This window comes from Macrotis lagotis, chromosome 2 (genome assembly GCF_037893015.1).
Source record: "Macrotis lagotis isolate mMagLag1 chromosome 2, bilby.v1.9.chrom.fasta, whole genome shotgun sequence".
NCBI classification, from domain to species: domain Eukaryota; kingdom Metazoa; phylum Chordata; class Mammalia; order Peramelemorphia; family Peramelidae; genus Macrotis; species Macrotis lagotis.
The window spans coordinates 162,793,263-162,820,126 of record NC_133659.1 but is presented as its reverse complement, the minus strand read 5'-3'; the positions used below and the strand labels follow the sequence as shown (position 1 = coordinate 162,820,126).

At 45.2% G+C, this 26,864-nt stretch overlaps 2 protein-coding genes across 2 annotated transcripts in view; one reads left to right on the top strand and one right to left on the bottom strand.

The window, feature by feature from the left end:
- Positions 1 to 23,366, bottom strand: part of INSRR (insulin receptor related receptor) — a 32,752-nt gene extending 9,386 nt beyond the window's left edge. The window contains exons 1-7 of the mRNA XM_074223179.1: positions 22,814 to 23,366; positions 16,798 to 17,346; positions 12,963 to 13,275; positions 12,488 to 12,630; positions 12,036 to 12,180; positions 11,172 to 11,386; positions 9,177 to 9,303 (exon numbers count right to left, since the gene is read on the bottom strand). Of these exons, the coding sequence (XP_074079280.1) occupies positions 9,177 to 9,303; positions 11,172 to 11,386; positions 12,036 to 12,180; positions 12,488 to 12,630; positions 12,963 to 13,275; positions 16,798 to 17,346; positions 22,814 to 22,898 (1,577 nt within the window). The 5' untranslated portion in view covers positions 22,899 to 23,366. The remainder of the gene's footprint in view (positions 1 to 9,176; positions 9,304 to 11,171; positions 11,387 to 12,035; positions 12,181 to 12,487; positions 12,631 to 12,962; positions 13,276 to 16,797; positions 17,347 to 22,813) is intronic.
- A 3,048-nt stretch (positions 23,367 to 26,414) lies between these two features.
- NTRK1 (neurotrophic receptor tyrosine kinase 1) overlaps positions 26,415 to 26,864 on the top strand; it is a 39,752-nt gene continuing 39,302 nt past the window's right edge. Inside the window, exon 1 of the mRNA XM_074223180.1 lies at positions 26,415 to 26,635. Within this exon, the coding sequence (XP_074079281.1) occupies positions 26,415 to 26,635 (221 nt within the window). The remainder of the gene's footprint in view (positions 26,636 to 26,864) is intronic.

Here is a 26,864-nt window from a genome sequence, read left to right as displayed (position 1 = left end):
GAACTGAATTGAATTACCTTTTGGAAGAGAAATTAGATTTGTTTTGCTTTCCAAGTCAGAACTAGGAGTACTGGATGGAAACTATAACATCTGTTTCAATCTGCTCAATCTAACAGAAACCTAATTAGCAATTAGAGCCATCCAAAACTGAAATGGATTGTCACCCTCCAAAAAAGTTGAAAGTGAGATTTACATTAGGCAGGTTTCCTTTACCAGTTTTTTCCTACTAGGAGCTTCTCCAGGTGATAAAGCCTGGTGGGATGAGTCAGGACACCTAGGGTTTATCCTTAGCCCTGCCAACTAACCTTGAATAAATCACCCCTTGTCAGGCTTCAGTTTCTTTTTTTTAAAAAAATATTTTATTTTTCCCCAGTTACATATAAAACAATTTTATTTTTTTATTTTGTCCTGTTTTTTTTTTCTATTTTCTATTTTCTATTTTTTGTTTTTTTATTTTTTCATTTTATAAAAAAAATTTAGCATTTGTTAAAAAAAAATCTCCCTTCCTCCTCTCCCTTCCTCCTCTCCCTTCCCCATTGCAAAAATAAATTGTATAGTTACATGTATAGTAAGAGGCTTCAGTTTCTTCATCTATCAAATGAAACCAGACTCAGTAATCTCTAGTGGTGATATACTAGGATAGAGGCCTTGGACTAGGGTGAGGAAGACCTGAGTTCAAATATGACCTCAGATACTTCCTAGCAATTTGACTTAGGCAAGCTACTTAACCTCTGCCTCAGTTTTCTCATCTGTAAAATTGGGACAATAACAGTACCTACCTCAGAGTTGTTGGGAGAATCAAATGGGATGATAATAGTAATAATAATAAAATAATAATAATAAATGTCTTCATAGAGCAGAGTCAGGAAGACTTCAACTAAATTTAGCCTCAGACACTTGCTAGACTTATACACACTGACCCTGGCAGTCATTTAACCTCTCTACCTGAAACATAATTACTATGTCATTGTTAGTTATTAATATTATGATTAATAATAATTATTAATGCTCAGGTACAGATGATCTCTGCAGTTCTTTCTAATTCTGAGAATCTCTGATTTTGTCACCTCAGTGGGTGATGGCCCATCTCTGCTTTGGATAACTCAAATTATTAATGTTTTTATACAATCCAAGATTTGAAGAAAGAAAGATTGTGAGAAGACTGGCAGAGAATCTGCTGGAGGCAGATTTTTCCCTCCAGTCCAAGAGAAAACCAATTTATAAAGCACTCAAGCTTATTTCTAGGGGATAGCCCTTGAGGATGTAGTGATCAAAAGATAGTGCTGGGAAGGCCTTTCCCTTCTCCTACCTTGTACAGAAGATAGAGGATTCCTGGATAGGTTGGAGTAAATAATGCCAGTAAGAGGTCAAGGAGAGAAAGATTCTGAGGCAACAAAAGGAAAAAGACAATCCAGAGACAAAAAGCTGGTAAATGAAAGAACGAGAGGCAGAGGAGGAAAAAAAGGAAGAGGATGTTAGTCTTCAGGAAAAAAAAATGAGGAATCATCAAAGAAAAGTCAAGTTGTCAATAGTCTGACCCATGAATCCACTACTGAGCCTAGAGCCCGAGAAAGTGCCCATGTACCAATGTGTTATCGACAGCACTTTTGTGGTAATGAAAAACAGGAAACAGAGTTGGTGTCCATTGATTAGGAAACACACAGCTGAACATTTTGTGGTATAGGCATGTCATGAAATATCATCCAAAAGAAATGACAGATGTGAAAAATTCCAAGAAGTGAAGAAATACTTTTATGAATTGATGGAGAGAAGTACAGAGAACTAGGAGAACACAATGGAAAGGCAGCCAACCTCCTATTAATTGCAATGACCAGTTTCAGTTCTAGAAAACATAGTGATGTCTTGATAGACCGGAAGACAGCTAAATCTAGTCTCAAACACTAACTAGACTCACAGACACTGACCTGGACAAATCACTTAACCTCTATCTACCTCAGTTACCTCCTAGGGTTGTTCTGAGGATTAAAAGATATGATTCAGCAACCTTGCATGTGGTTGGGTCTCAATGACCATTTGTTTGAATGAGAAAGAGATGGGGGAGGGGACTCATTTGAAGCAACTCATTCCATTTTTAGCCAACTGTGACATTCCCCTGGATCATCTTCATTCTCTTGCTGTGTCTCCTACGGTCAAGGAAGACAAGCTCCTTTACAAGTCTGTTAAATATTTGGACAGTTAATCCCTCATTCCAAGTGTTCATCTCTTGGCTGTTATTGTGTTGTTTCAGTTGCATCCAACTCTCTGTGACCCCATTTGGGGGTTTTCTTGGCAGAGCTATTGTAGTGGTTTGCTATTTCCTTCTGTAGCTCATTTTACAGAGGAGAAATTTGAAAGAGTTAAGAGACTTGCCCAGGGTCACACAGCTAGGAAGTTGTCTGAAGACAGATTTCAACTCAGATGAGTCTTCTGCCACCAGGCCTGTGTACTATGATGCCACCTAGCTGCCCACTTCTCTCCATTAAACAGGATCAACTTCAAGTGAACCTCATTTGATATGGTTTCCAGATTTTTTACTATACTGTGCAGAGAGACAAAAGAAGGGAGGGATAGAGAAAAGTTGTGGGGAGAGAACTCTGGGAAGCAGACTTGCCTACAGTGAAGGAGTTAGTTTCAGGTGTTTGGGATAGATTGACTGACGGAGGGATGAATAATCAGAGCTGTACATCAGTGGAATGGCAATCAAAGTAAATCTGAACTACCCATTACTGGAAGTATTCAAGAATAGGTTAAATTAGCATCCATCAAGGGAATACCACTGAAAAACTGGATTGGAAGAGATGATATCTAAAGAACCTTCTAGCTCTGTGATTCTGTGCATTCTCTTCTCTTATAGATCACAGCTTAGTCACCTCATTTTACAAATCAGAAATCCAAAGTCCAGAGAATTTGAGTATTATTTCCGAAAGCACGGTCAAGATTCAAATGAAAGTCCTTTGGCTTCAAAGTCATTGCTCTCCACCATGCTATGCTTCCTTTACTCCCAACTGCACCCCTCCCCACCCATGTCTTCTTTGCTGGGTCATTTTGGGTGCTTTCCTTTTCTCCTGGATCATTGTTTTCCACATCTCTCATCCCTGACAAGGAAGTCCTTCCTGTTGCCTGACCTCCTGTCTTTGGTTCAGCTCATGTGCTCCACAGAAAGAAGAACAGCTGTTCCTTGACCCCTCCCCCACTACAGCCCCCAGCCTTCCTGTCTCGAGTCTAATGAACTGCTGGCAGAGATGCTCATAAAACTAGCCAAATTAGTGGCTGGTCTCCAGACCACAGCTGGGGGCAGGAGGTGTTTGGTCATTAAGAGTCATTAACACAGTGAAGGAAGACTTAATCAATCTCCATGACTTCCCAACCCAGGGTGCTGCCCCTTCCTCACTTGACTGACCATAAACTATACCATAAACCTTCTTTGGAATGGTAAAGTAAATCATGGGCTCTCAGAGGTGGAGGGCGCCATGAAGGTTACCTTTGCGGTTCTTTATCCCCTCCCAAAGATCTTCCTTCTACTATATCCCTAGTAGCAAACATCTGAGCACAGTGAGGAGAGGCTTTGAAGTCAGGAGATCTGGACTAGAATCTCCAAGTTTCCTTCCAGCTCAAAATCTATAATCTTATGAAGCGATCAACCAGCCTCCCCTAGAGGACTTATTTGGTTGAAGAACTAAATCCTACAGAATCTGCCTGTTAGAAAGCATCCCACCTTAGATCGTCTGTTCTGAGGTATAGAGTCATAGAAAGGGATGGGGGGAAAGCAGGAGGAAGGTGTCCAAAGAGAGGGAGTCAAGACACACTCTATTCAGAGACCCCTCCTTCTTGGAAGTTCACACCATGTAGTTAAAATGCTTTTTTCCAGAGTGTTATTACAGTCACCTTTAACTTCTGGACCAAACTGGTTCCTTGCTCCTCTCTGCTCAGTTCTATGTCTGACTTGGACTTCTTCATCTAAGCCTCTACCATCCTCCTTAGGGGTTTCAACATTCACATCCATGGGCCTTTCAATTCCTCCAACCACTCCCCCACTTCTAAGGCCTTTTCATCCACTTTGGCCCCTCATGGGCTTGAGGTAGTGGTCACTCTTTGGACCTCACCATAAGCAGACATTTCTACCTCTAAGAGATATTGACTTCTGAAATTCTCTTTTGTTTTGGTCATAGTCTCCCCCATTTCTACCTTTTCCATTGTATCATCCTTCCCCCAAATGTTCTCTGGTCTTCATCTCAATTCTAGTCTACTAGTCCTTCCCTGGTTTCCCAGTCCTCTTCTGGGAACTTCTTGCCTTCCTTCCAGTCACAATTTTGACCTCATAGGTAACCACTTCACCCTTAAGTCCTATGTCTCTTGTCCTTCCACTGTTCCTGATTTGTTGCTCCTCAACCTTGAGTTGAGACATCCTAGTCCTCACATCAGCCAATAACCTTATCTCCTACTTCATGAGAAAATTGAGGTAATCCATCTTGAACTCTCTCATTACTCATTTAGCTTTTCACTCAATCTCTCTTTTTATGCTTTATTCTCAAAGGACACAATGGACCTTCTCATCATCATTGCAATCCCTCTACTTATCCCCTTCATTATATCCATTCATTTGGAAGTAGGTCATTCAATTATTCCTTTTCTCTTTCATCTTCAGGCTGTCCTTATTAAATTATTTTCCATTACTTAAAAACATGCTCAGTTCTTCTCTAGCCTAAAAAAAGGCCTTCCTTGACTTTGCCATCTCCTCAAGCTCTCAGTCTGTAAATCTCTTCCTTCTCATTGTGAAACTCCTAGAAAGAGATGCCATATAGAACATAATAGAAGGAACAAGGATCAAATTTACTTTGGAGAACAGACTTGCTGGGTTTCGAGGGGGAGAAGGATGACTGTCTCTGAAGAGGAACAAACAGTTTTTAAGCACCTATTGTGTATCAGGAATTATGCTAAGTGCTTCACAAATGTTCATTTGATCTTTGAAGTATTTTGAAGGCTGCTATGTAGAAGGATGAAATCTGCCCTGCTCCACTCCACAGAACAAAAGTAGAAGCAATAGGTAGAAGGTGCAGAGAGAGAGAGAGAGGTTCAAAATAGATGTAAGAAAAACTTTCCAAATAATGAGTGATGGTTATAAATGAAATGGACTGCCCCAGGACAAAGAGGGTCCTCCCTTGTCCAACTAATGGTTAGATTAGAAGACTTCAACTTTGAGAATCCATCCATTAAAGTGAGTTCCCCCATTAGGCTGTGAGCTCCTCAAAAATAAAAGACTTTTTTGTCTTTCTTTGTATTCCCCAATACTTAGCACATACTTCAGGAGCTTAATAAATGCTTGTTGACTTGATTTCATTAATCAGCACCCACTCACTTGTCAACTCTTAGATCTGACTCTAACCCAATTCTGTCCTGAAATTGTTTTCTCAAAGGTTGCCAGTGAACTATTTTTTAAAAGTTCTCTTCCTCTGTGGGAAAATTGGAATATTAATATGCTGTTGGTAGAGTTGTGAACTGATCAAGCCATTCTGGTGAACAATTTGGAACTAATCCCAAAGGGCTATAAAAACTGTGTGTATCCTTTGATCAGCAATACCACTGCTAGGTCTGTATCCCAAAGAGCTCACAAAAAAAGGGAAAAGGCTCTATATGCACAAAAGTATTTAGAACAGCTCTTTTAGTGGCAAAGAACTGGAAATTGAGGGAAATCAATTGGGGAATGGTTGAACAAGTTGTGATACAATGGAATGCTATTGTTCTAAAGAAGTAATTAGCAGGAGCATTTCAGAAAAACCTGGAAAGACTCATGAACTGATGCCAAGTGAAGTGAGCAGAACCAAGAGAATATTATGCAGAGTAACAACATCATTGTGTGATGGTGATAGACCTAGTTTTTCACAGCAATACAGTGATCAAAGACAATTCTAAAAGACTTATGATGGAAAATGCCCAAAACAGAATGATATGGTCTGACTGCAGAGCAAAGCTTACTATTTTCACTTAATACATTTTTTCTTGTTTTTTTCTTTCTTGTGGTTTTCCCCTTTTCTGATTCTTCTTTCACAGTATGACTAATATGGAAATACATAATATTATTGTGCATGTATAACCCATATCAGATTACTTGCTGTCTTACAGTAGGTAAAGAGGGAGAAGGGAAGAATGAAAGGGAAAAAAAACTTTATAAACGTGAATGATGAAAACTATCTTTACATATAATGGAAAAATAAATGATGAGCAAACAGATTTCAGAAAAATCTAGAAAGACTTACATAAATTGATGCTGAGTGATGCAAGCAGAACTAGAACATTGTACATAGTAATAGCAACATTGTTTCATTTTCAACTATGATAGACTTAGCTCTTCTTAGCAATATAATGATTCAAGACAATTCTAAAAGACTCATAATTGAAAATGCTGCCCACATTCAGAGAAGGAACTATAGTGTCTGAATGCATATCAAAGCATACTATTTTTATTTTTTTTCTTTCTCACAATTTTCCCCTTTTGTTCTGATCCTTACAACATGACTAATGTGAAAATATGATTAATATGATTGTGTATAATCCATATCAGATTGTTTTCTTGGTATAGGTAAGGGTAGAGAGGAAGAAAAACGCTGAAAACCAATTTTACATGTAATTAGAAAAAGTATATAATTCTATTAAGTGGGGACAAAAGTTGACATCCTCTGGGATCTTTCTGCAGTATCTGACACTATTGACCAACTCTTTACTACTCCTGAACTTCCACAATACTTCTACCTATATTATTGCCCCTTCTCAGTCCCCTTCAGCTGTTCATTTTTTTAAATCTAAATTTGGCTATATTCCTAGGCTCAGTTATAGGGCTTCTCTACTCTCTATACTTTCTTCCTTAGTGATTTAATCCATTCCTATGACTTCAGTTATCACCTCCATGTAATTGTTTCTCAAATCTACATTTTTGTTGTTTTTTATTCATTTCAGTTATGTCCAACTCTTTATGATCCCATTTTGGATTGTCTTGGCAAAGACACTGGTGTGGTTTTCGATTTCTTTCTCTAGTTCATTTTACAAATAAGGAAACTGAGGCAAAAGGATCAAGTGACTTGTCCAGGGTCACACAGTGTCTGAAGTCAGATTTGAACTCAGGAAGATGGGTCTTCCTGATTCCAGGTCCCACCTAGCTATTAAAATCTACATGCTTAACCTTAATGTCTCCTATGAACTCTAGTCCCATATCACTAACTGACTTTCAGGCATCTCCATTGGCATTCCACCATGACCTTAAACTCAAGATGTCCCCAGAACTGAGTTTATATCCACTTTCCTATAATACTCATTCCTCTTTAAAACTTTTCTGTTGATAATAGTGACAACTTTGTCCTTCCAGGCACCCAGACTTGAAAATTTGGGCTTTCTTTTTTTTGCATGCCTAGTACTTATAATATGTTAATAAATGTTGATTGATCAATTCTCTCCTTCCCAAATGCTCAGAATCTTGCTAAGGTCTATCATTCCACCTCCCTTATCTCTGGCGTGTATGGCTCACTTCTTCTGTCACCTCTGTAATTTAGGATCTCATCATTTTTTTGTAATTCTCCCTACTGTAAGAATCCCCTGGATAACAAGGAGGTTAAATCACTTGATACCTAGAGAAGTTAATTCAGGCTATTTCACTAGAATGTCAAATACTGAAGCTGGAATTTAAATACTTTGGTCACTTAATGACAAGATGAGATTCACTGAAAAAGACTTTGATGTTGGGAAAGATTGGAGATAAAAGGAAAAGGGGATGGTAGAAGATGAGATGATAGATAGTATCATGGAAGCAACAAACATGAACTTGGATAGTCTTTGAGAGATGGTGAAGAATAGAAGGACTTGGTATGCTATAGTCCATAGGATCAGGAAGGGTTGGATATGACTAATCAACAAAAAAAAAAATAGCCTCTTAACTGATCTCCCTGCCTCTACCCACAGCTTCCAGAATAATCTTCCTAGGATATAAGTATAACTCCTTTACTTCTCTCCATTGACTAAAGGCTAAAAAATATGAATGGAACAGCATCAGGAATGAGAGAGAGGGAATGGAGATGTTCTAGAGCCATAGAGCTGAAACTACAAGAGAGGTTATCTAGTCCAACCCTTTCATTTTACAGATGAGGAAAGAGATGCCCAGAGAAGTTAAGGAATTTGTCTGAAATCACACAGATAGTTAAGAGCACAGCTAGATTTTGAACTTAGGTCCTGCACCTCCAAGCTTAGTGTTCTTTTCATTGTTCCACACTGCCTCCTAATTAGTGCATTTAAGAGTCTCACTCCTCCCAACCTTAGTAGTTGATTTTTTTTCCTTTTTCATATAGGCCTACCTCGGGTGTCACCTCTTCCCTCCTACCCCAGCCCCCAGCTAAAAGTAAGCTCTTCCTGTAATTTTCCTAGAGCATTCTGCCTGGATCTTCTCTTTGAACATTCTATTTTATATTATCTATTTCACACCCTTTTCTAGACTATCAGCTCTTTGAAGGCAGGGATTATATCTGATTTCATTTTTGGATCCCCAAAACATAACACAGTATCTGGTATATGAAGACATAAATTTGATCAATAAATTAATAGATGATTAACAAATATATAATAAATCAACAAACTTGATCAATATTAATAAATGATATAATTGATAAAAGTAAATAGATGTGCTTAATAAATGCTCATTGAATTTAATGAAATATATTCTGCTGCTAGGGAGGGAGACCCAAGGTGTTCTGGAATCTTAGCTCATGCTGATTTGAGCTGGAAGGGACCTACATTCATGCTCCAGGTCATGTAGATCCAAAATCTGGACCATTTGATTCCAAATGCTCTTGCTCTTCCCTCCTAGGCCTTTCCTTTCTCTTTAATTGGGACTTATGATGCTGAAAATAACTGAAAAAAATCTGTTTTCCTTACCAAAATACTGACCACTATTAGGAATGCAATCCCAGGGTGACTCATATTTTTAAAAAGAGTTATTCCCCAATTGATAAATAGACAAAGGATATAAAGAGGTTGTTTGCAAAGGAAGAAATAAATACAAGTCATTTGAAAAAAAATTCTAAATCATTAACTACTAAAAAGGAATATAATCCCTGGCCCCTACATCTTCCCCTAGGATCCCTCCTTTCCCATTCCCCCTCACACACACACACACACACACACACACACACACTCACGACTCCTTGTAGTAAACGATGAAACTGAGTAAGTCTCGAGCCTCTAGTGGTTCATAGCGCTCCCACCGAAGAAGAATTCGATCTGATTCTGTCACATTGGAGACAAACCGGAGAGATCGGGTCTTGCCTACAGAAAATGATGAGTGTTGGTAGTATCAGACAGGGGCTTACTTCTCGCCTCCTTAGCCTAGATTATTTGAGGAGCAGCTCTGTGTGATGGAAAAAGTGTGGGGCCTAGAATCAAGAGACCAGGATTTAAATTTTGGCTTTGATTTTTCCTGTGTGACCCAAGGTAAATCATTCAACCTCTCTGATGAGAGACTCCTCATCTAAAAATAAGGGATAACATATGACCTTGTTGGGGGTATAATAGAATTGTGAGGAAAGTTCTTTGTAAGCCTGAAAATGCTATATAAATGTGAATTAATATTAATGAGAACAAACACTTATATGGCTTCTCCTCTGCAGCAGGCACTGTTAAGTGATTTACAATTATTATCTTATTTCATCTTCACAACAACATTAGGAGGTAGGTACTATTAATACCCTCATTTTATAGATGAGGAAACTGAGGTAAAAAGACTTGCTCAGGGGCCACACAACTAGTCAAATTTCTGAGACTGGGTTTGAATTCGGGTCTTCCTGAATTTAGACACAGAGCTCTGTCCACTGTGCCACCTAACTGCCTTATTTCTCTTAAGGTCTGTTTGGCATGACCTATTGTTTTTTTGTTATTGTTGCTAAACTTGAAAGCTATTGGGGTAACAGCCCTTTCTACATCAATACTGTTATAGAAGATAGTCTGAGGACCTGAGTCAATCTTGGCTTTTCTAATTATCATGTGAGACTTTGGACAAATTAAAAAATCTCTTGGAGGGGCAGCTAGGTGGTACAGTGGTTAGATCACTGTCTCTGGAGTCAGGAGGACCTGAGTTCAAATCCGTCCTCAGTCAGATATTTGATATTTCCTAGCTGGGTGACCTCTGGCAAGTCATTTATTCCCATTGCCATGCAAAAACATTGGGGACCTCAGTTTTCCCACTTTGTAAAATGATGGAGTTAGACTAGATTTGTGGCTCTTAACCTTGTCATGGGAAATCTGGTGAAACCTGATTCTTTTCTTCTCTTTTCTTTTACAAGACAATGAAGGGACTTGCCCAAGGTCACACAGCTAGGTAATTATTAAGTGAGGAGGCAGGATTTGAACTCAGGTCCTCCTGATTACAAGGTTAGTGTTCTATCCACATGCCACCTAGATCTATCTACTGCAGCACCTAGAGATTCTTTTCTTAAAATAAAAATTTCAAATAATTGAAGAAAATGCTAAATTTCAATAAGAAGGTAGTATAAATAATGATGTATTGTTTCAAAAAAGTCCTAAAAGGGCATAAATTCCTTCATGATGCCTCACTCATTTCCCAATACCTCCCCTAATCCCTACCCTCAACTCATTCCTTATCCTGAATTCCCCCATTTCTAGTCTGCTCTATCTCCAACTCTCAAACCCCAGTCCCCCACTTATTACCAGCATCCAGATCACCAAACTCTTCCTTACTCTACCTGCCTCCCCATTCCAAGCTCTCATCCATTCCCAATCTTGACTTTATGCCCACCCTTCCCATTCCCCATTTTCAACTTTGATCTCATTTTAGTAGAAAGAGGATTTGATCTAGAATCTGAGGTGTGTTTGATTCCAAGCTCTTTCACTTACTGCCTGCTTACCCTTAATTCCCTAAACTTGAATAAGCCCCTTGACTTCTCTGGAGCCTCAGCATCCTCATTTGAAAAATGGCAGGATTGGATTAGGACAACTCTGAAATCCCTTTCATTTCTAGTTCCCATGATCCTGCTACCATCCCAACCTATCCTCAGCTTCATTGTTTCCCTCATTTACCTGATTTCGAATTCCCCATCTAGGCTGTACCCCAAATCCTGCCTCTCTAGGGACCTTCCCTGGGGTCCCAGCCCATGTCTACACCCCAGTGTCTCCCTCACAGGCCGCTCGGTCTCCATTGGTTCGAGGATTTATCTCAGCCTTGTTCTGCCGGCCCCGCGTTCCCGTCACCTCCTCAAGCTGGTAGATGTGTTCCAAGCAGAGGCGTGGATTGAAGGCAAAATAGATCTTCCCCACAGGGATGGACAGCCCGGCCTGTGCCCACTCCCCCAGCTGCTGAAGATTCTGATTGTCCAACACATAGAGCGTATAGTTCCTGGGGAGAGAGGCCGGGGGTCTGGGGTCTGGAACCTGAGGTATGGAAAACCTGGCTGGTAGAAGGTGAACACAGGAACCTTCTTATGAGAGTCAGACAGTAGGGTGGCAGGGATACTGGAAGGAACAGAGTGGTCATGTAATCCTGGACACCAAGGTTTTCATAGTATCTTGGATTTGGAGAACAATGAGGAATTATAATAGTGAAGGGCAATTAAAAACCTGCCCTAGGGCACCAATATCTGGGGCTGGAATGTGCTGCTGCTTCCCTGTGATGTCTACCATCCCTGCTTCTCCACTGTCTTGGGATGCCCCCTCTCTGCTAGGGCCCATCTTCCCCTCCAATGCTTCCAGGGGTATGGGCAGATTCTCTGAGGGGATGACAACCCATCTCTCTCCATGTGGCTGTACCCATGATTGTTGGCACTGTTGCCCCTAGTATAGGAAGTTATTGAGCTCTGAGTACCTTCTGGATACATTACTGTGAGACCTAGAGCAGAGAGACCTCTGGGTCTCTCTCAGCATCCATTCAAGATGGCACCACTTCCTCTGGCTCCCTTCCATGGCTCTGAGGAGGTGGGCATGGAATGTGTAGTAGTCAATACCAAGCCTAGGAAGGTACCCCACCCACTACACCCATCACCTCTTACCCATCCACCATGGAGTCTCCCCGGATGAGTTTGAGGTTCCTGAAGAATCCCAGGGAGATGAGAGCAAAGGAATGTTTGATTTTGAGGAAGCCAGTGATGGTTTCTACCAGGCCCAGACTTCGCTGTAATTCTGTCTCTAAGTTATCTGATTAGAGATCAGTGGGGAGTTAGTTCAAACAGGATAAAGGAGGAAAAGGGAGGGAAGGAAGACAAGACAGTACAATGCCCAGCAGATAGAGGTACTTAATAAAGGTTTACTGACTGATTGAAGGGATGAGAAATAGGACAGAATCTTTGGGTTGGGTCAGTGGAAAGAACTGGTCCCCCTAGGGTTTGGGGCCTGTGCCAAGAGAGGAGAATCCATGGGAAGGCACCTCCTAAGAGGACGCTAGAATGGACTCAGTTCTGGTCTGGTGGAAGGGGAAGGGTGATGGGAATAAGAGTTTACTAACAGCCTTGTCGTAGGTTAAGGATCAGACTGCCCTTCAAATGGGTACAGCCTATGAGCTCCTGGGCTGCCTGGAGGGAATCGATGGTCTTGGTGCCAACCTTACACTCCTTGGGACATAACCCCTCACACTTATGGCAGAAGATGCTATAGGAGAAAGGAGAAAGGAGGAGACTGTGAGTTTCTTAGGACCCAGTTACCAGGTTCCCCCTTTCCCTCAGACTCTGGAGTAGGCTGTGTTCCCCTTCTTTCCAGACCTAGAACCTGGCTCTGATTGATAGGAACATTAGACAGAGGATTCTCTCACCATCCATCCTCACTGCCCTCACCCTCATCCATTGGACAGGACTTTGGTCCTGTCTTCACTGCCCCCTTTCTTGAATGCCTAGGTCTTATCCCTCTGGTCCCTCACCCCTGAATACTTGTGATGTCTGTAATCCCACTGCCCTCCTAAATATCTCCAAGAATCCAGGACTCACCTGCTGTCATTGTGAGTGTACCCTGGGGGACACTGGGCCAAACAGCTGCCTTGATGAATGACGAAGTCAGAGACTTGGCCGGGCAGGTCAGGCAGTGCCCTGAGGCTGGCACAGTAATCAGCAGTGACACAGCGCCAGGCCTCATACTGGTAGGTGCCTCTAGGACAGGCTGAATGGCAAATACCTCCAAAATGAAAGTGCCGACAAGCCACGCAAGCCTTGGGGTCATTGGGCCGACTGCACCCTCCCAGACATTCAGGATGGCAGCATTCCCCCCTTGAGGTGCAAGCCAGGCCCCTGGAACATGGGCATACTGTAGGTATGGGAAGAGCGGGCATCAGGGACAGTGCCAACTTCTCTCACAAAGACAGTCATACACTTAGAATACCACTCACCACCCAGAGGGACCCACCTCTCTAACAATATCCCATCTGTCCTGTTTGCCTAGCAGAGTCTTTACCTGGGTTATCTCCAAGGTACCTAAGATGAGGATGGACAATAAGCAGGGGGCCTAGAGTCAGGATGACTTGGGTTCAAGTCTGACCTCAGACACTCGTTAGCTGTGTGACCCTGGGCAAGTCACTTAAGATCTCTCTGCCTTTCTTTATAATATGGTGATAATAATATCTCCCAGGGTTGTTACATGAATAAAATGAGATATTTGTATTTTTTTGTGAGGCAATGAGGTTAGGTGATTTGCCCAAGGTCACATAGCTATTAAGTATCAAGTGTCTGAGGTCACATTTGAACTCAGGTCTTCCTGACTCCAGGGTCAGTGCTATCCACTGCACCACATAGCTGCCCTTAATATTTATAAATTCTTAACATGTGGGCCTCATACATCAATAGATGCCTTGTAAATGTAGACTAACATCAGTACCTTTCTCTTATCCCTCTTCAATCTAGTCTTTCACTCCAGACAAAGCCTTCTCTGTAAACCTCAAAACATGATGAGAATGCAAGGTGTTTTAAATTGTAATTGTGCCTCAGAGTTCGTTGGAAGGGATCTTGGAAATCAGATAATGGCATGTCTATTTAAACAGCATGTAGCATCCTTGACCACCTGCCTCTGGCTCCCCCCCAGTCCCCCAGACCTGATGTCAGGCAGACTCACCTGCCCTCCTCTCTTCCTGCCTCTGTCTCTGTTCCTGTGTCCTGGGCTGGCCCTCAAACTAGGGGCTCCCTGAGGGTTGGAAGAGTATCTCCTTCTGCTTCTGCCGAGGCCTCTCTCCCCTGTGCTCAGGGGCAGCTCAGGACAGAACAGTGACCTTGCTTTGTCAGGGCTGTGTCTCCCTCCCCTTCTGTCTGGGATGAACGCCCAGCTTGTGCCAGGCAGGATGCCAGTGTAGGAACTAACCATTCTCCTATAAGCAGTTCTGCTTGGGAGGTATAGTGGGGGGAGGCATTAAGGACCTCTAGAGTCCAAAACAGTCATACCCCTGCTGGAGAACTAGTCACTTATTATCTATTCTTTAAATTTGGGAGAAAGGGTAAGATTATTGGGGGTGCAGTCAGGAGCCTGGCTTCCCAGTGTGGAGAGAACTAGAGACCGAGTAAGAGAGGGGGCCATGAGTAGGGGCAGGATGTGTTGATACCATATACTTTGAGAATTAGCAATTCTGTTTATAGACAACACTAGGGTGGTGGAGGTGGGGGGCTCAGGATACAACAGGGATCTGATTACCTTGGATGATGGGGGGGTGGGGGAGAGCGTGCAGTTTTTGCGATCCCCATTATTTGCGCTCCCCATTATCTAGACCTGTTTCCTAGTTTATGAGAGAGATAGTTGCTTGGGCAGATTTTCAAGCTGAAGGTCTCAGGGCTCACCTCCTTGAATTTAAAGGACCCTCATTCCCTTCACTTCACAAACACCCTGCACCTGTTCATCTCCCTTCTTCTCTGCTTAACTCTTTCCTCTCCTTTCTCAGATCTCCTCCTAGTCCTCCTCCTCTTCTTTCATCTTTTAGGATATTCCCATCTCTCCTCCTTATGCTTTTCCATATTTTTTTATCTTTCATGTCTTCATCTCTCCTCATCTCCTTTTGAACTTGCCCAATGAAGCTAGCTAGCTCTGATCCTGGACGAGTTACTTACTCTTGGAAGGAACACTGAATCTAGCATCAAAGACCAAAAAGCTTGAAACCTGGCCCAGTCATCTATCACTCTTGTGACCCTGAGTGTCTCTTGACTATCCTGCAAAATCAGGGGGTTGGATGAGGTGACCTCTGATGTCCCTTGAGGTTGTTGTTCAGGCATTTTTCTATCATGTATGGCTTTCCATGACCCTATTTGGGGTTTTCTTGGGAAAGATATTGTAGTAGTTTTCCATTTCCTCCTCCAGTTCATTTTACAGATGAGGAAATTGAGGCAAGCAGGATTAAGAGACTTGCCCTGGGTCACACAGCTAGGAAGTATCTAAGGCCAGATTTGAACTCAAGTTTTCCTGACTCCAGGCCTCATTCTATTCACTGGGTCACCTAGCTGCACCTACCTGTCCTTTCAAAAAAGTAAGTCATATCTGTCATAAGCTCATTCAATAAAACTTGCCCTGATTCCCCACCTGTCATTAATGACTACCCTCCTAGGGTTTCATATATCCTTTGGTTTGCTCTCTCTATACCAGAGCTTATCACAGTGCCAAGTATATAGTAAGTATTTAATAAATATTGATAGATTAATTAATCATGTAATATTTTTACTATACCAATTCAGATCACTAGGTGATAAAGTGGATAGTATGTTGGACCTTGAGACAGAAAGACCCGAGTTCAAATTGTGAATTGGATACTTATTAACTTTGTGATCCTGAGAAAGTCATTTAACCTCTCCCTGTTTTTATTACCCTATTGGCAAAATGAGTATAAGAGTACCTACTCCCAGAATCATTGTGAGGATCAATTGAGATAATAGTTCTTAAAGTGATTTTTCAAACCATAAAACATCACATAAATAGTAGTTTATATATATATATATATATATATGTGTGTGTGTGTGTATATATATATATAATATGTATTATGAGCATCTTAATCTCTTAGGCAGTGAGCCCCATGAGGGGAGGCATTGTGACTTCTCTAAACTTTGCATCTCAACCTAAAACACACAAGAAGCACTTAAGCATTTGTTGTCTCATATAGTCATATAAATGATATTGGGTTAGAGTTCTAGAACCTGGGTTCTGGTTCAATTCTGCTTCCTACTACCTAGTGAGCTCTGTTAGTATGTAAAGTCCTTTACACACTGGCCCCATTCTGGTCTCATATATCACTCTCTTCCTCTCACTTTGGTCCTGCCAAACTGGCTTTCTTGCTATTTTTCACATAGAAAAGCTCTATTTCCTGTATCCTTGCCTTTGCACAGGCTGTCCCCCTATGCCTGGAATACTCCCTCTCCTCACATCTCCTCTTGTTTACTTGTATTTCTTTTTGTCTGTATTTATTTATATATGTCTATCTTCTGTGTCTCTGTTGCTCTCTATAGGATCTCCCTGAGGGCAGGGACTGTTTCACTTTTGTCTATAAATCCCTAGCATCTAGTCAAGTATTTGACACACGGTTTGGGTTTAATAAAATGCTTGTAGATGGTTTATCTGGAAAAATCACTCTCATCTATAGAACAAGAGGTCTAGATTATATGAATTCTTCCTGTTCTAAATACTATCTCCAGGAGCAGCTAGGTGGCATAGTGGATAGAGCACTAGTCTTGGAGTCAGGAGGAACTGAGTTCAAATTTGACCTCAGATATTTGACACTTATTAGCTGGGTGACCATTACTTTGTCAAAAAAACCCCCAAAATACCATCTCCTGTGCTCACTTGTTATACACATGTACCCACCTCTCTGGCAGTGCCCAGAGGTCCAGCAGCGGTAGTCCATGCGCCCATTGACAGTGGTTCTGATGCAGGGTTCCTCAGTGCCCAGCATTCCAGGACATACATCAGCACATTCTTCTCCTAGTTTGTTGCCCACAATGTGGTTGGCATTGGTTGTTGGCTGCAGCAGACCCCAGTCAACAGTGGACAGGTGGCACAGTTCCTGGTTCTTCTCCACACGCACAGCCCCTCGAAGGATGGCACCCAAGCTTGGAAGCCCCACATCCCTCAAGTGAGGCATCTCAAAGATGACCAGGGCATAGCTGAAGAAGAGGCGGGTGCCTCGAATGACTGAAAGGTTGGGGAAGAGATCTCGAAGACTCTCCAGCCCATAGACACGGAAGAGGAGCAGGTAGTCAGTAACCTGGGTGAGGCGGGGGAAGCTGAGGCCCTGAAAATCCTCCCCAGTTGCTGTGAATATGAGCAGGATCTGTAGGTAGCCTTCCACCACAGTACAGTTTTCTAGTCGCCGGAGTTCTGACACCTCTGTGCGGATGTCCAGGCTGGGGCAGACTGAGGAACAGAGGAGACACAGATGGAAGAACAAAGACACTTAGATTCTAGGCATACCCTGTCTCCTTCTCAAGAGACCCTCATGCCTTCTCACAAGAACCTGAAACTCATAAACCTGAGTCCTCATATATACCCAGTCTTCCTTGCTCACTCCTACATTCATAGAATCTTACAGTTGCCTAACAGAGGCAACAACCTCTGAGATTATCAAGTCTAGACTATACACTCTAGAGTGTGTTGGACAAGTAGCCAGTTAAGTTTCCTCCTGAAGACCTCTATGTCCTGGAGGCCACTACATACTTACCTGGGTTGCCTCTTTCAACTTTGGACAGGTCCATTTATTATCAAGTATTTCCTTAAATGAAGTTCAAATTACATTCTGTTTTTATCTGCTCATCTTTGTCTGCTTATGATTGATAATGGTGTTTTATCCTTCATTCTCTAAGAAGACCATGACATCAGAAAGGTGATGCCTTTACATTCAAGGGAATTGGATTTGAATGAGGGGGCTGTGCTAAGTTACCAACCTCATTCTCTCCTCAGGAGCCATTTGGGTTCAATGGCCAGATAGGGATCAGTATGAAGAGATAGCCCTGGATGCAGTGGGAGACCTTGGTCTCTAGCACTAGTCAGGAGGACCTGAGTTCAAATTCAACCTCAGACACTTAACAACATTCAGTCATTAACAAGAAGAGCAAATGTAATCTCTTTTCCACATGAATACTTGAAGACAGCTATCATATCTGCTCTACTCCATTTCTAGTCTTTTCTTTTCCAAACTAAATATCTCCAGTTTCCTCTAACTGGTCTTTGTTGATGTTCTCTCACCATCTTGTTTGTCTTTCTCTGGATGAGGTACAACTTGTCAATGACTTTTTTAAAAGGTAATCCCCAGAACTGAACCCAATATCCTAGATGTAATTTAACCATGGGAGAGTACAGAGGGATGATCATCTCCTTATAATTCTAGATATAATAAACGCTTCCTTTAATGTAGCCTGCAATTTTCGTTTTCATTCAGTTGTTTCACTTGAGTTCAACTCTTCCTGATCCCATTTGGGGTTTTCTTGGTAAAAATACTGAAGTGGTTTGTCATGTCCTTCCCCAAATCATTTTACAGAGGAGGAAACTGAGGCAAGCAGGAAGATGAGTCTTCCTGGCTCCAGGCTCGGTTATCCATCCACTGGACCACCTACCTACATTGTAGCCTGCAGTAGTGTTAGCTGTTATGGACCTCATGCCAACACTGTTGGATCCATATTGACTTTGGCATCTACTAAAATACCCAGGTCCTTCTACCACAAGCTATTCTTATCTTGTATTTATGTTGTTGCTTTTCTGAACCCAAGTATAGGGCATTTATCATAATAAAATTTCATCTTAATGGAGCCCCTAAGCTTCCTACTCCCAAATATCATAAAAGGACTCAGATTTGGGTCATCTAGACAACAGGGTATGGTGTTGCTCATTCCATTCAGCAAATATCTACTATGTGATCAGTATTGTGCCAAGTAGTAGGGGTACAAGTTGAGGGGAGATTAGGTATAAGACACACTTGTTACCTTCCCAGAGTTTGGTTTAGAGGTAGGCAAAGTAGACAGTTACCTAAGGCAAATCACATAAGTGGGTACTATGAAGGATGTTCAAAGATAGTATTTTTTTTGTAAAAGTATATATTTTCTATGTTAGAAAATCCTTCCTTTCATGATTATGAGCATTTATTTTATATAATATTAATGTGCATTTATTTCAGCAAAGGTTCTATCCCCATAGAGGACCATAACCGCTCCCCCCCTCCCCAGGGGCAAATTTTTTCAGTCTTTGTTCTAGATCAGGAAATGCCTCATCCAACTCTGATCCCCAGCCTTCCTCCTCCATACCTGGACATCTGGGTCCCTGACTCCCTTTTAGTTAGCGATATGAGGAATACACATACACCATTCTTGGCATTGATTCTTGAAATTTGATGGTGTGAATACATATGTGTGTGTATGAGGGCAAGCATAGGAGCTTAGACATCTTGATAACTCCCTTAATCTTTCATCTCCCAACTTATTTCTCCCCATTATTTCTTTCTCCGCTTATTTGATTTCCATTGTTTTCCTAAACGTCTTATAAACCTAAACCTCTTCTTCTTTCCCTGCCCAGCTCTGCCTTCTGTTCTCCACCAGCTCACCTCACCATCAATAATATTTTCTCTCCCCTACACCTTCATTTCTAAAGATGTATACCCAGAGAAGGAGCGCCTCTCAATACTGAGAAAATAGTCCACAATTTACCTTTGTGTGTGTGTGTGTGTGTGTGTGTGTGTGTGTTTGTGTGTATGTGTGTGTAGGAGGGAGAGAGAGACAAGTGGCCTATGATATTTGCAACTGTCTCCCCCCCACCCCCCACTATTTCCATCACCTGTCCCTGGACCAATCAGATTTGAGAAAGGGGTAGGGGGCCTTCTTAAGGATCCCCTCATCCTACTTCCCATCATGCCCCTAGGCTCTTCAGAGCTCCCCTAATGAGAACACTTTGGAAAAACAAATCCCAAAGCCTTCCCTGATTACCCCCCACTTCAGGTTCCTCCTGATCCCCACCCCCACTTCTCTCTCCCTTTCTGGCCTCTCCTGCTCCCTCCCTGACTGACACTGAGAACCAGACACCTGGGTCCCCAGATCAAACAACACCCCCTCCCTCAGAAGCTGCTTGTCCCTCCCATGGACGTGCTTCTGTCTGGACAACCACACTCCTGTCTGGCATCTGCGGGGGCCTGGACATGCATCTGTGCTCTATCTCCCCCTTTTCCATGGTCATCCTTCTGCTCCCTTTTTAATAATGAGCAGAGAATAATGACCCTGAGGCAAAGGTATCTGTAAGTCCCAAATATCTCCCAGAGAACCTTGCCAGTTCTTATGTCTATCCTATGACAGAGACCCTACCCCCACCCTTAGGAACTGGTAGATGAGGAAAACACAGTCCCTGTCCTTGAAGAGGTCTGATGGCAGATAGGGGATCTACATTCAGAGTCTGGACAGAGAAACATTGACCAGAGAGACAAGGGAGGAGGAGTCAATTTGAGCAGTCAGTGCTAGGCTAGGGATAGATAGTAGGAAGTCAATTAGAAAAAGCTTCCCAGAGGAGGGGGTCTTCAGGGGGAACTTCTCTCTGAAACTTCATTTGAATCTTCTTTTCCTGTGCCAACTCTTCACTGTTCCTCAGTTACTGTATCCCCAATTCCCTTCCCCTTACCTGAAGGTTGTTTACAGTCAACAATCCCAGCCCTCTCCCCCACCCCCCAACCAAACATGGGAACTTTCTAGTCTAAGACTGGGGGTGGAGGTGGGGAGAGAAATCTGGAGAGAGTGGGGACAAACTGACTCAGCCTGGGAAGAACATCTGCTTTCCTTCCCTAGGTTAGTAAGACTCTGAGGTCTATCTAATTCACCATTGCTCAGCCTTTGTCTTTCATCCCTCTTCGGGTCTGTCAAGGGAAGGATGGAGGCTTTTCCCTCCCCTTCTGCCCTCAGCCTTCTCTCCTATGCAGTCATACCATTTAGAGCTAGAAGGGAACCACAGAATTCTCAAAGACTCGCAGATAGTGATGAGCCACAGAATCACAGTTCAAACCTCTTGCTGCAGATCCAGTGCTCCATTCCATGATGCTGCTGACATAGCTCCTGTGGGTAGTAGAGACCTGAGCTGGGAACCAGAAGCCACCCTCCCCCCGCCACCCGTTCTAGTTCTAGTTTTAGGCATTGATTCCATGTGTGACCTTTAACAAGCCAGTTCCCCTCTTTGGGTTCTGTTTATTTCTGAGAATAAAGATGGGGAAGCAGTTTGCCCTATTTCATTGAGCACCTTGAGCTACCAAAGAGTCACCACTGGGGCTGGATGAGAGTTTTGTGACAAAGTCTGGGATGAGCTCCCAGTTTCTGAATTAAGGTTGATGAGAGGCCCCAAGAGAGTCTGGGAAGTACAGTAGGTAACAGTTCTTTTAAGTGCCAAGACTGGGGAGAGCTCATCATGGACTTGAATGTGTGTGTGTGTGTGTGTGTGTGTGTGTGTGTGTGTGTGAACATATAAGCAACTAAGTCCCACTTGGGCTGCCTCCCTATATCTGAGGGAGGAGACAGACTAGATCTTCAGGATGTCCTTCAAACTGGGTTGAGACCTAGAGGAGAGAATGGAGGGGTGGTGGGGAAGCAGGCATTGTTCTTGGTACCTTTTCACCATCACTGCATCATCATGGAAAGAGCATTGGAGTATGGAGTCAGGAGACCAGGGTTCAAATCCTCCCTCTGACATTAACTAGTTAGATGATCACAAGCAAGGTTCTTGATTTCTCTAGCCTCAGTTCTCTCATGTGTAAAATGGAATGATAATAAGTACATCTATCTACTTCTCAAAGTTGTTGGGAGGATATTTTTACAAAAATAAGTTATTCTTACCTTGTTCCTACTCTTGGATGCAGCTCTGTCTTTACTGTATTCTCCCCCCACCCCCTATTTCCAAAAATCACTTCTCTTAGTCCCCAAATCTCTTGATTTTAGGACTGACACAAAGGAAAGAAAAAAATACAAAAACAAATATCTTCTTTGAGCTTTCTTTAGCTTCCCTCCATGGAGTTAGACCTAGAAGGGACCTGACATCCAGTCAGTTGGTCAACAAACATTTCTGAGTGATTATTATGTACCTACTAGGCAACTAGATGGCACAGTGGATAGAGTGCTAATCTTAGAATCAAGAAAACCTGAGTTCAAATCCAGACTCAGAATTAACTATGTCACCCTGAACAAATCACTTAATCTCCATCTGTTTCAGTTTCCTTATCTGTCTAATGGAACTAGTAATGACATTTGCTTCCACAGTTGTGAAGATCATGTGAGATAATTTTTGGACAGTGTTTTGCAAACTTCAAAGTACCATTTTATATGGTAACTATGATGTCAAGGGCTAGATATACAAAGAAATGCAACAAATACTCCCTGCTCTCAAGGAGATCACAGTCTAGTGGGGGAAACAATACACAAATAATTATATACTACCAAGATATATGTAGGATAAATTAGGATTTATCAGTAGATGAGGAAACTAAGGACCACAGTAGTACATTAACTCATCCAGCATCACACAAGTAATAAATGGCAAAGTTTGGACTTAAACCTAGTGCTCTTTCCATTGCATGACTGCATATCCTACACAGGGAATTTCTAAGTTCCTTATCCTCTATTCTCACCCTGGCTCTGAGATCATAGATATTCCAGCTAGAATGAAGATGGTTTTAGTGTTTCTACTGACAATTGCTCCAGAGAGAAAGCCACAAACCCCCTTCAAGGAACTAGTCACTCTCCTTTTGAGAAATTCTTTCTGTGATCAAAGTTAAGCCCTATTTACTGCTGCCAGAGGCAATGCAATGAGGGCAAGTACTAGAGAAGAATCCAAGTGTTCTGTCTCCCAGGAGAAGGTGTTGAAGACTCACCCTCTGGAGTATCCAGGCCAAATCCCAAAGGGAGGAAGTTCATCAGCAGGCATGATCCCCAGAGCCAAGAGCTGGGTGTTGTCATTGTCTTGGCCCTGAACCCACACCCAGCCCCAGCTCAGTGTTATCCAGCCTGGTAGGGATAGAAGTTGGGGGCAGGACATGCAAAGGGTTGCTTGAGAGTAGCCCAAGAGACAGAGAACCTGAGGTACTCAAAAGAAAGAAGATAGGAAGACACAAGGAGAAACAGTGTCAAAAACTAAGAAAATAATAAAGGTATAGAGATGAGGAAAAAACCCAGAACTTTGGGGACTGAGAAATGACAAAGATGGAATTAGAGGAGGAAATTCTGTGTGTGTGTGTGTGTGTGTGTGTGTAAGAGAGACGGAGACAGACTTAGAGACAGAGACATAGACAGAAGTACTAGTTAGAACTCAATTGAAAAAGAATAAGGTTGGGGGGCACAGAAGCACGACCTTGGTGGTGATGGTGCTGGGCTTCATATATCTCTTTCAGCCTGGAGATATTTCTCCCCCAGTGGAATCTCCAGGAGCAAGAGGCAAAGAAGCTGGACAGACAGCGAACTGGAAACCCCCTGCCTGCCTCCAATTATGGTCCTAAAGCCCATTGGTCTATGAGCAATGGGGTAGTGGAGGGGAGGTACTACTGTCCCCTCTTGCTTCACCTTCCCACCATCCCTTTCTTTCCAGTGAAGTCAAAATATTTAGCCTGACAACTGAGGGGGGTGGGGTACGACTGTGGACGTCTGTTGTAAAAATAAGGCCAAAAGGCAGAAGTGGGGGGCGGGCAAGAGAAAACATCCCAACCCCAAACTCACCCAGAAGACACCTTTCCTGACTGCGGCAGTAAGGAAATCCCAAGCTCATCTAATAATAAAAGTAATAACAACAATAACTCTTCTCTTCAGGTAGGGCTGGAGAGGTTGAGCCGGTAAGTAAGAAAGGAGGAAAGCCAGGAAGAGTCAGTGGGATTAAGGAGGAGGGAGAGAGATCCGGTCTTCGGGACACTGGTGGATTGGGTCGAGGACCAGGAGTCGGTGGGGGAGTCAGCGTGGCGATGCCCCTCGGGCTCCCTCAGCCCTCAGTTTGCGGGAAAACCTTCTTCCCCGAAGTCACTTTGGATTGATCCGAACGTTGATACAGAACGGGAGTACCCCATGCCCTGGCCCCCAGGTCTTGAGAGAGTACATAGGTAGAGGCAGAAACTGGGAAGGGAAGTCAGGGATAGGGTCAGAAACTGGGGAGGGAAACCAGAGATGAGATAGAAACTGGGGAGGGAGCCAGGGATGGGGGTAGAATGGGGAGAGAAGCCAGAGATGGGGCAGAAACTAGGAAAGGAGCCAGGAATAGGGGCAGAAACTGGGGAGAGAAGCCAGGGATGGGGCAGAAACTGGGGAGAGAAGCCAGGGATGGGGCAGAAACTGGGGAGAGAAGCCAGGGATGGGGCAGAAACTGGGGAGAGAAGCCAGGGATGGGGCAGAAACGGGAGGGAACCCGGGACGGGGTAAATAACTGGGGGGGAGCCCGGGACGTTGGTTCCCAGGTTGCGGGTGGGCCTCGCTTCGGGGGTCCCGGCCGCCGCGCCCGCCCCTTGGAGCTGAGGCCTATTAATTTCCCGACGAGGAAATCGATGCTCCTGGCCCGGCGGGCGGCCCCGCCCCGCTGCCCGCGCTGCCCGCGCTGCCCCGCAGAGAGCCCCGGGCTCCGGGCCCCTGAGCCTCCGGCCGCGCCCCGCGCCGGGCCCCTCTCCCCGCCCCAGCACAAGCGCAGCCGGGGCCGCAGAGCCCCAGCTTTGGGCGTCGAGGTCTCGGGTTCGAGTTCTCTTGTCCCCCCCCCCCCCAGCCTCAGTCTCCCCCGGAGAGCTGACAGCACCCGCCCTCCAGCTCCGCACGCGGGGGGCTCCGGGTGCTTTGTGGCTACTGTGGCTCCTGGGGGGCGGGGGGCCTCCACGCCTCCTGGCCCGACGCTGCGCGCCCGGGCCCAGACTTGGCTTTTCGGGGCAGGGTCGGACGCAGGGTCCCCGGGAAGGGGCGCCCCAGCCGGGGCTCAGGCACGTGTTGATCACGGTTGCGCCCCGAGTCCCGCGCGGCCGGCTGCGGCCCCCGCCGGGGCCCCGAGCTCCCGACGGCCCAAGCTCCGGGCGCCGCGGACGGGCGCTGGCGGCCTGGGCGGAGGGAGCCCCCCACGCGGGACTTCCCCGCAGGCGGCCTGGGCGGAGGGAGCCTCCCACGCGGGACTTCTCCCGCAGGCGGCCTGGGCGGAGGGAGCCCCCCACGCGGGACTTCTCCCGCAGGCGGCCTGGGCGGAGGGAGCTCCCCACGCGGGACTTCTCCCGCAGGCGGCCTGGGCGGAGGGAGCCCCCCACGCGGGACTTCCCCGCAGGCGGCCTGGGCGGAGGGAGCCCCCCACGCGGGACTTCTCCCGCAGGCGGCCTCGCACGCACCGAGTCCAGGGCCCGGCCCGGCCCAGCACAAGCGCACGCGCCGCTGGCGCCACCCCGCGGCCACCGAGTGCAGCGGGGCGCACGCCCCTCCCCGATGCAGGCGCGGCTCGTGCACTCGGGCTGGTGGTCGCTTCGGGGAGGCCTCTCCCCCCTCCGCCTCCCCCGTTTCCCCACGTCCTCCTCTCGGCCCCCCTCGGCCAGGCCTCCCTCCCTCCCTCCCTCTCTCTCTCTCTCTCTCTTCTTTCTTACATTTTATCCCGAGCTCGCTTAGTGATGAACCCCCCACCCCCAAAGCCCCCCAGACGCCCATCCCTTAGGAACTCGAGGGGGAGGTCGGCCTAGGGTGAGGGCAGGGACTCGGGGTTCGAGCTTTTCCCAGCCCGGGGATCCCTGTTGAGATGCAGGAAGCAACAAGCTAGTTTCCCAACCTGACCTTGCTAGCCAAAGAGGCTAAGTCCACAGAAAATGATTTCCTGGTCTCAGGAATACACAGGTGGAGGGACCCCTGGAGGAATAACAGTCCTGGGGGTGAGGGGGAGGACATAAGGGGAAAGGCAAGAACTGGGGGGGGGGGGCTGGAGGAAGAGTACCTAGAGGAGAGGGGAAGAGAAAAGGGGGGAGAAGGCAGAAGCTGCTTGATATACTCTGGGAGGGGACAAGGCTGGATACTGGGGAGGTCTAGGGGTCCTCGGGGATGGGGTGCTGAGGAAGGAGGAAAGGTTAAAAGAGGGAGAAGAAAGAAGGGGGTCGAAGGATGCTATGGAAAAGGTGGGGGAGCTGAGGGGCCACTGGGGGAGAAGGGCAGGACTGGGAGGGATAATGGGAAAGAGAGAAGGGGGCAGGGGGTACTGGAAGACAGGTGCAGGAGCTTGAAGGACACTGGTGAAGGGGCAGGGGGCACAAGAGAAGGAACAGCAATGGGGAGAGGACATAAAGAGAGGGGAGAGGGCTGAGGAGCACTCCTAGAGAAGTCCAGAGGCTGGGGGATATTGGGGAAGAGGGGCTGAGCCAGCTCCTCCCCTTTAAGACGGCTGTCCCTTTAAAGCAGCCCGTCCACATGTTGGGGATGGGTGGGGGGAGGTTGGGCTGGGAGCAGCTGGGTGAGTGCAGTCGGGCTGGCCAAGGCAGTGAGGGGGAGATGCTCAGAGCCGGGAGGAGCGGGCAGCTTGGCAGGCAGGGCTGCCCCTGGGCCCTGCTAGCCTGGCTGCTTCTGGTGCCTTCGGGCATTGCCCACTGCCCCCATGCCTGCTGCCCCTTTGGCCCCTCGGGGCTGCTCTGCACGAAGCCAGGAGCTCTCCCCAGCTTTGGCCTCCTGACAAGCCTGGAGAACCTGACTAGCTTGGAGAACCTGACAGAGCTGTGAGTGCCCACAAGGGGATTAGGGATGGGCATTGAAGAGCTGAAGCTGGGCAGGGGGACTGGGGGAAGTATGGACTTGAAGCTCCCTTAGCAGGGTGGTGTGGCCAGCAGGTGCCCATGGGACTGAATGGGGAGAGAGACTGGAATTTCTGTCTTCTGGAACTCTAGTATTTGGGTGCTGCCCCTTCAAGTCTTTTGGGCACTGCTCTGGGCAAAGACTAATGGGTAG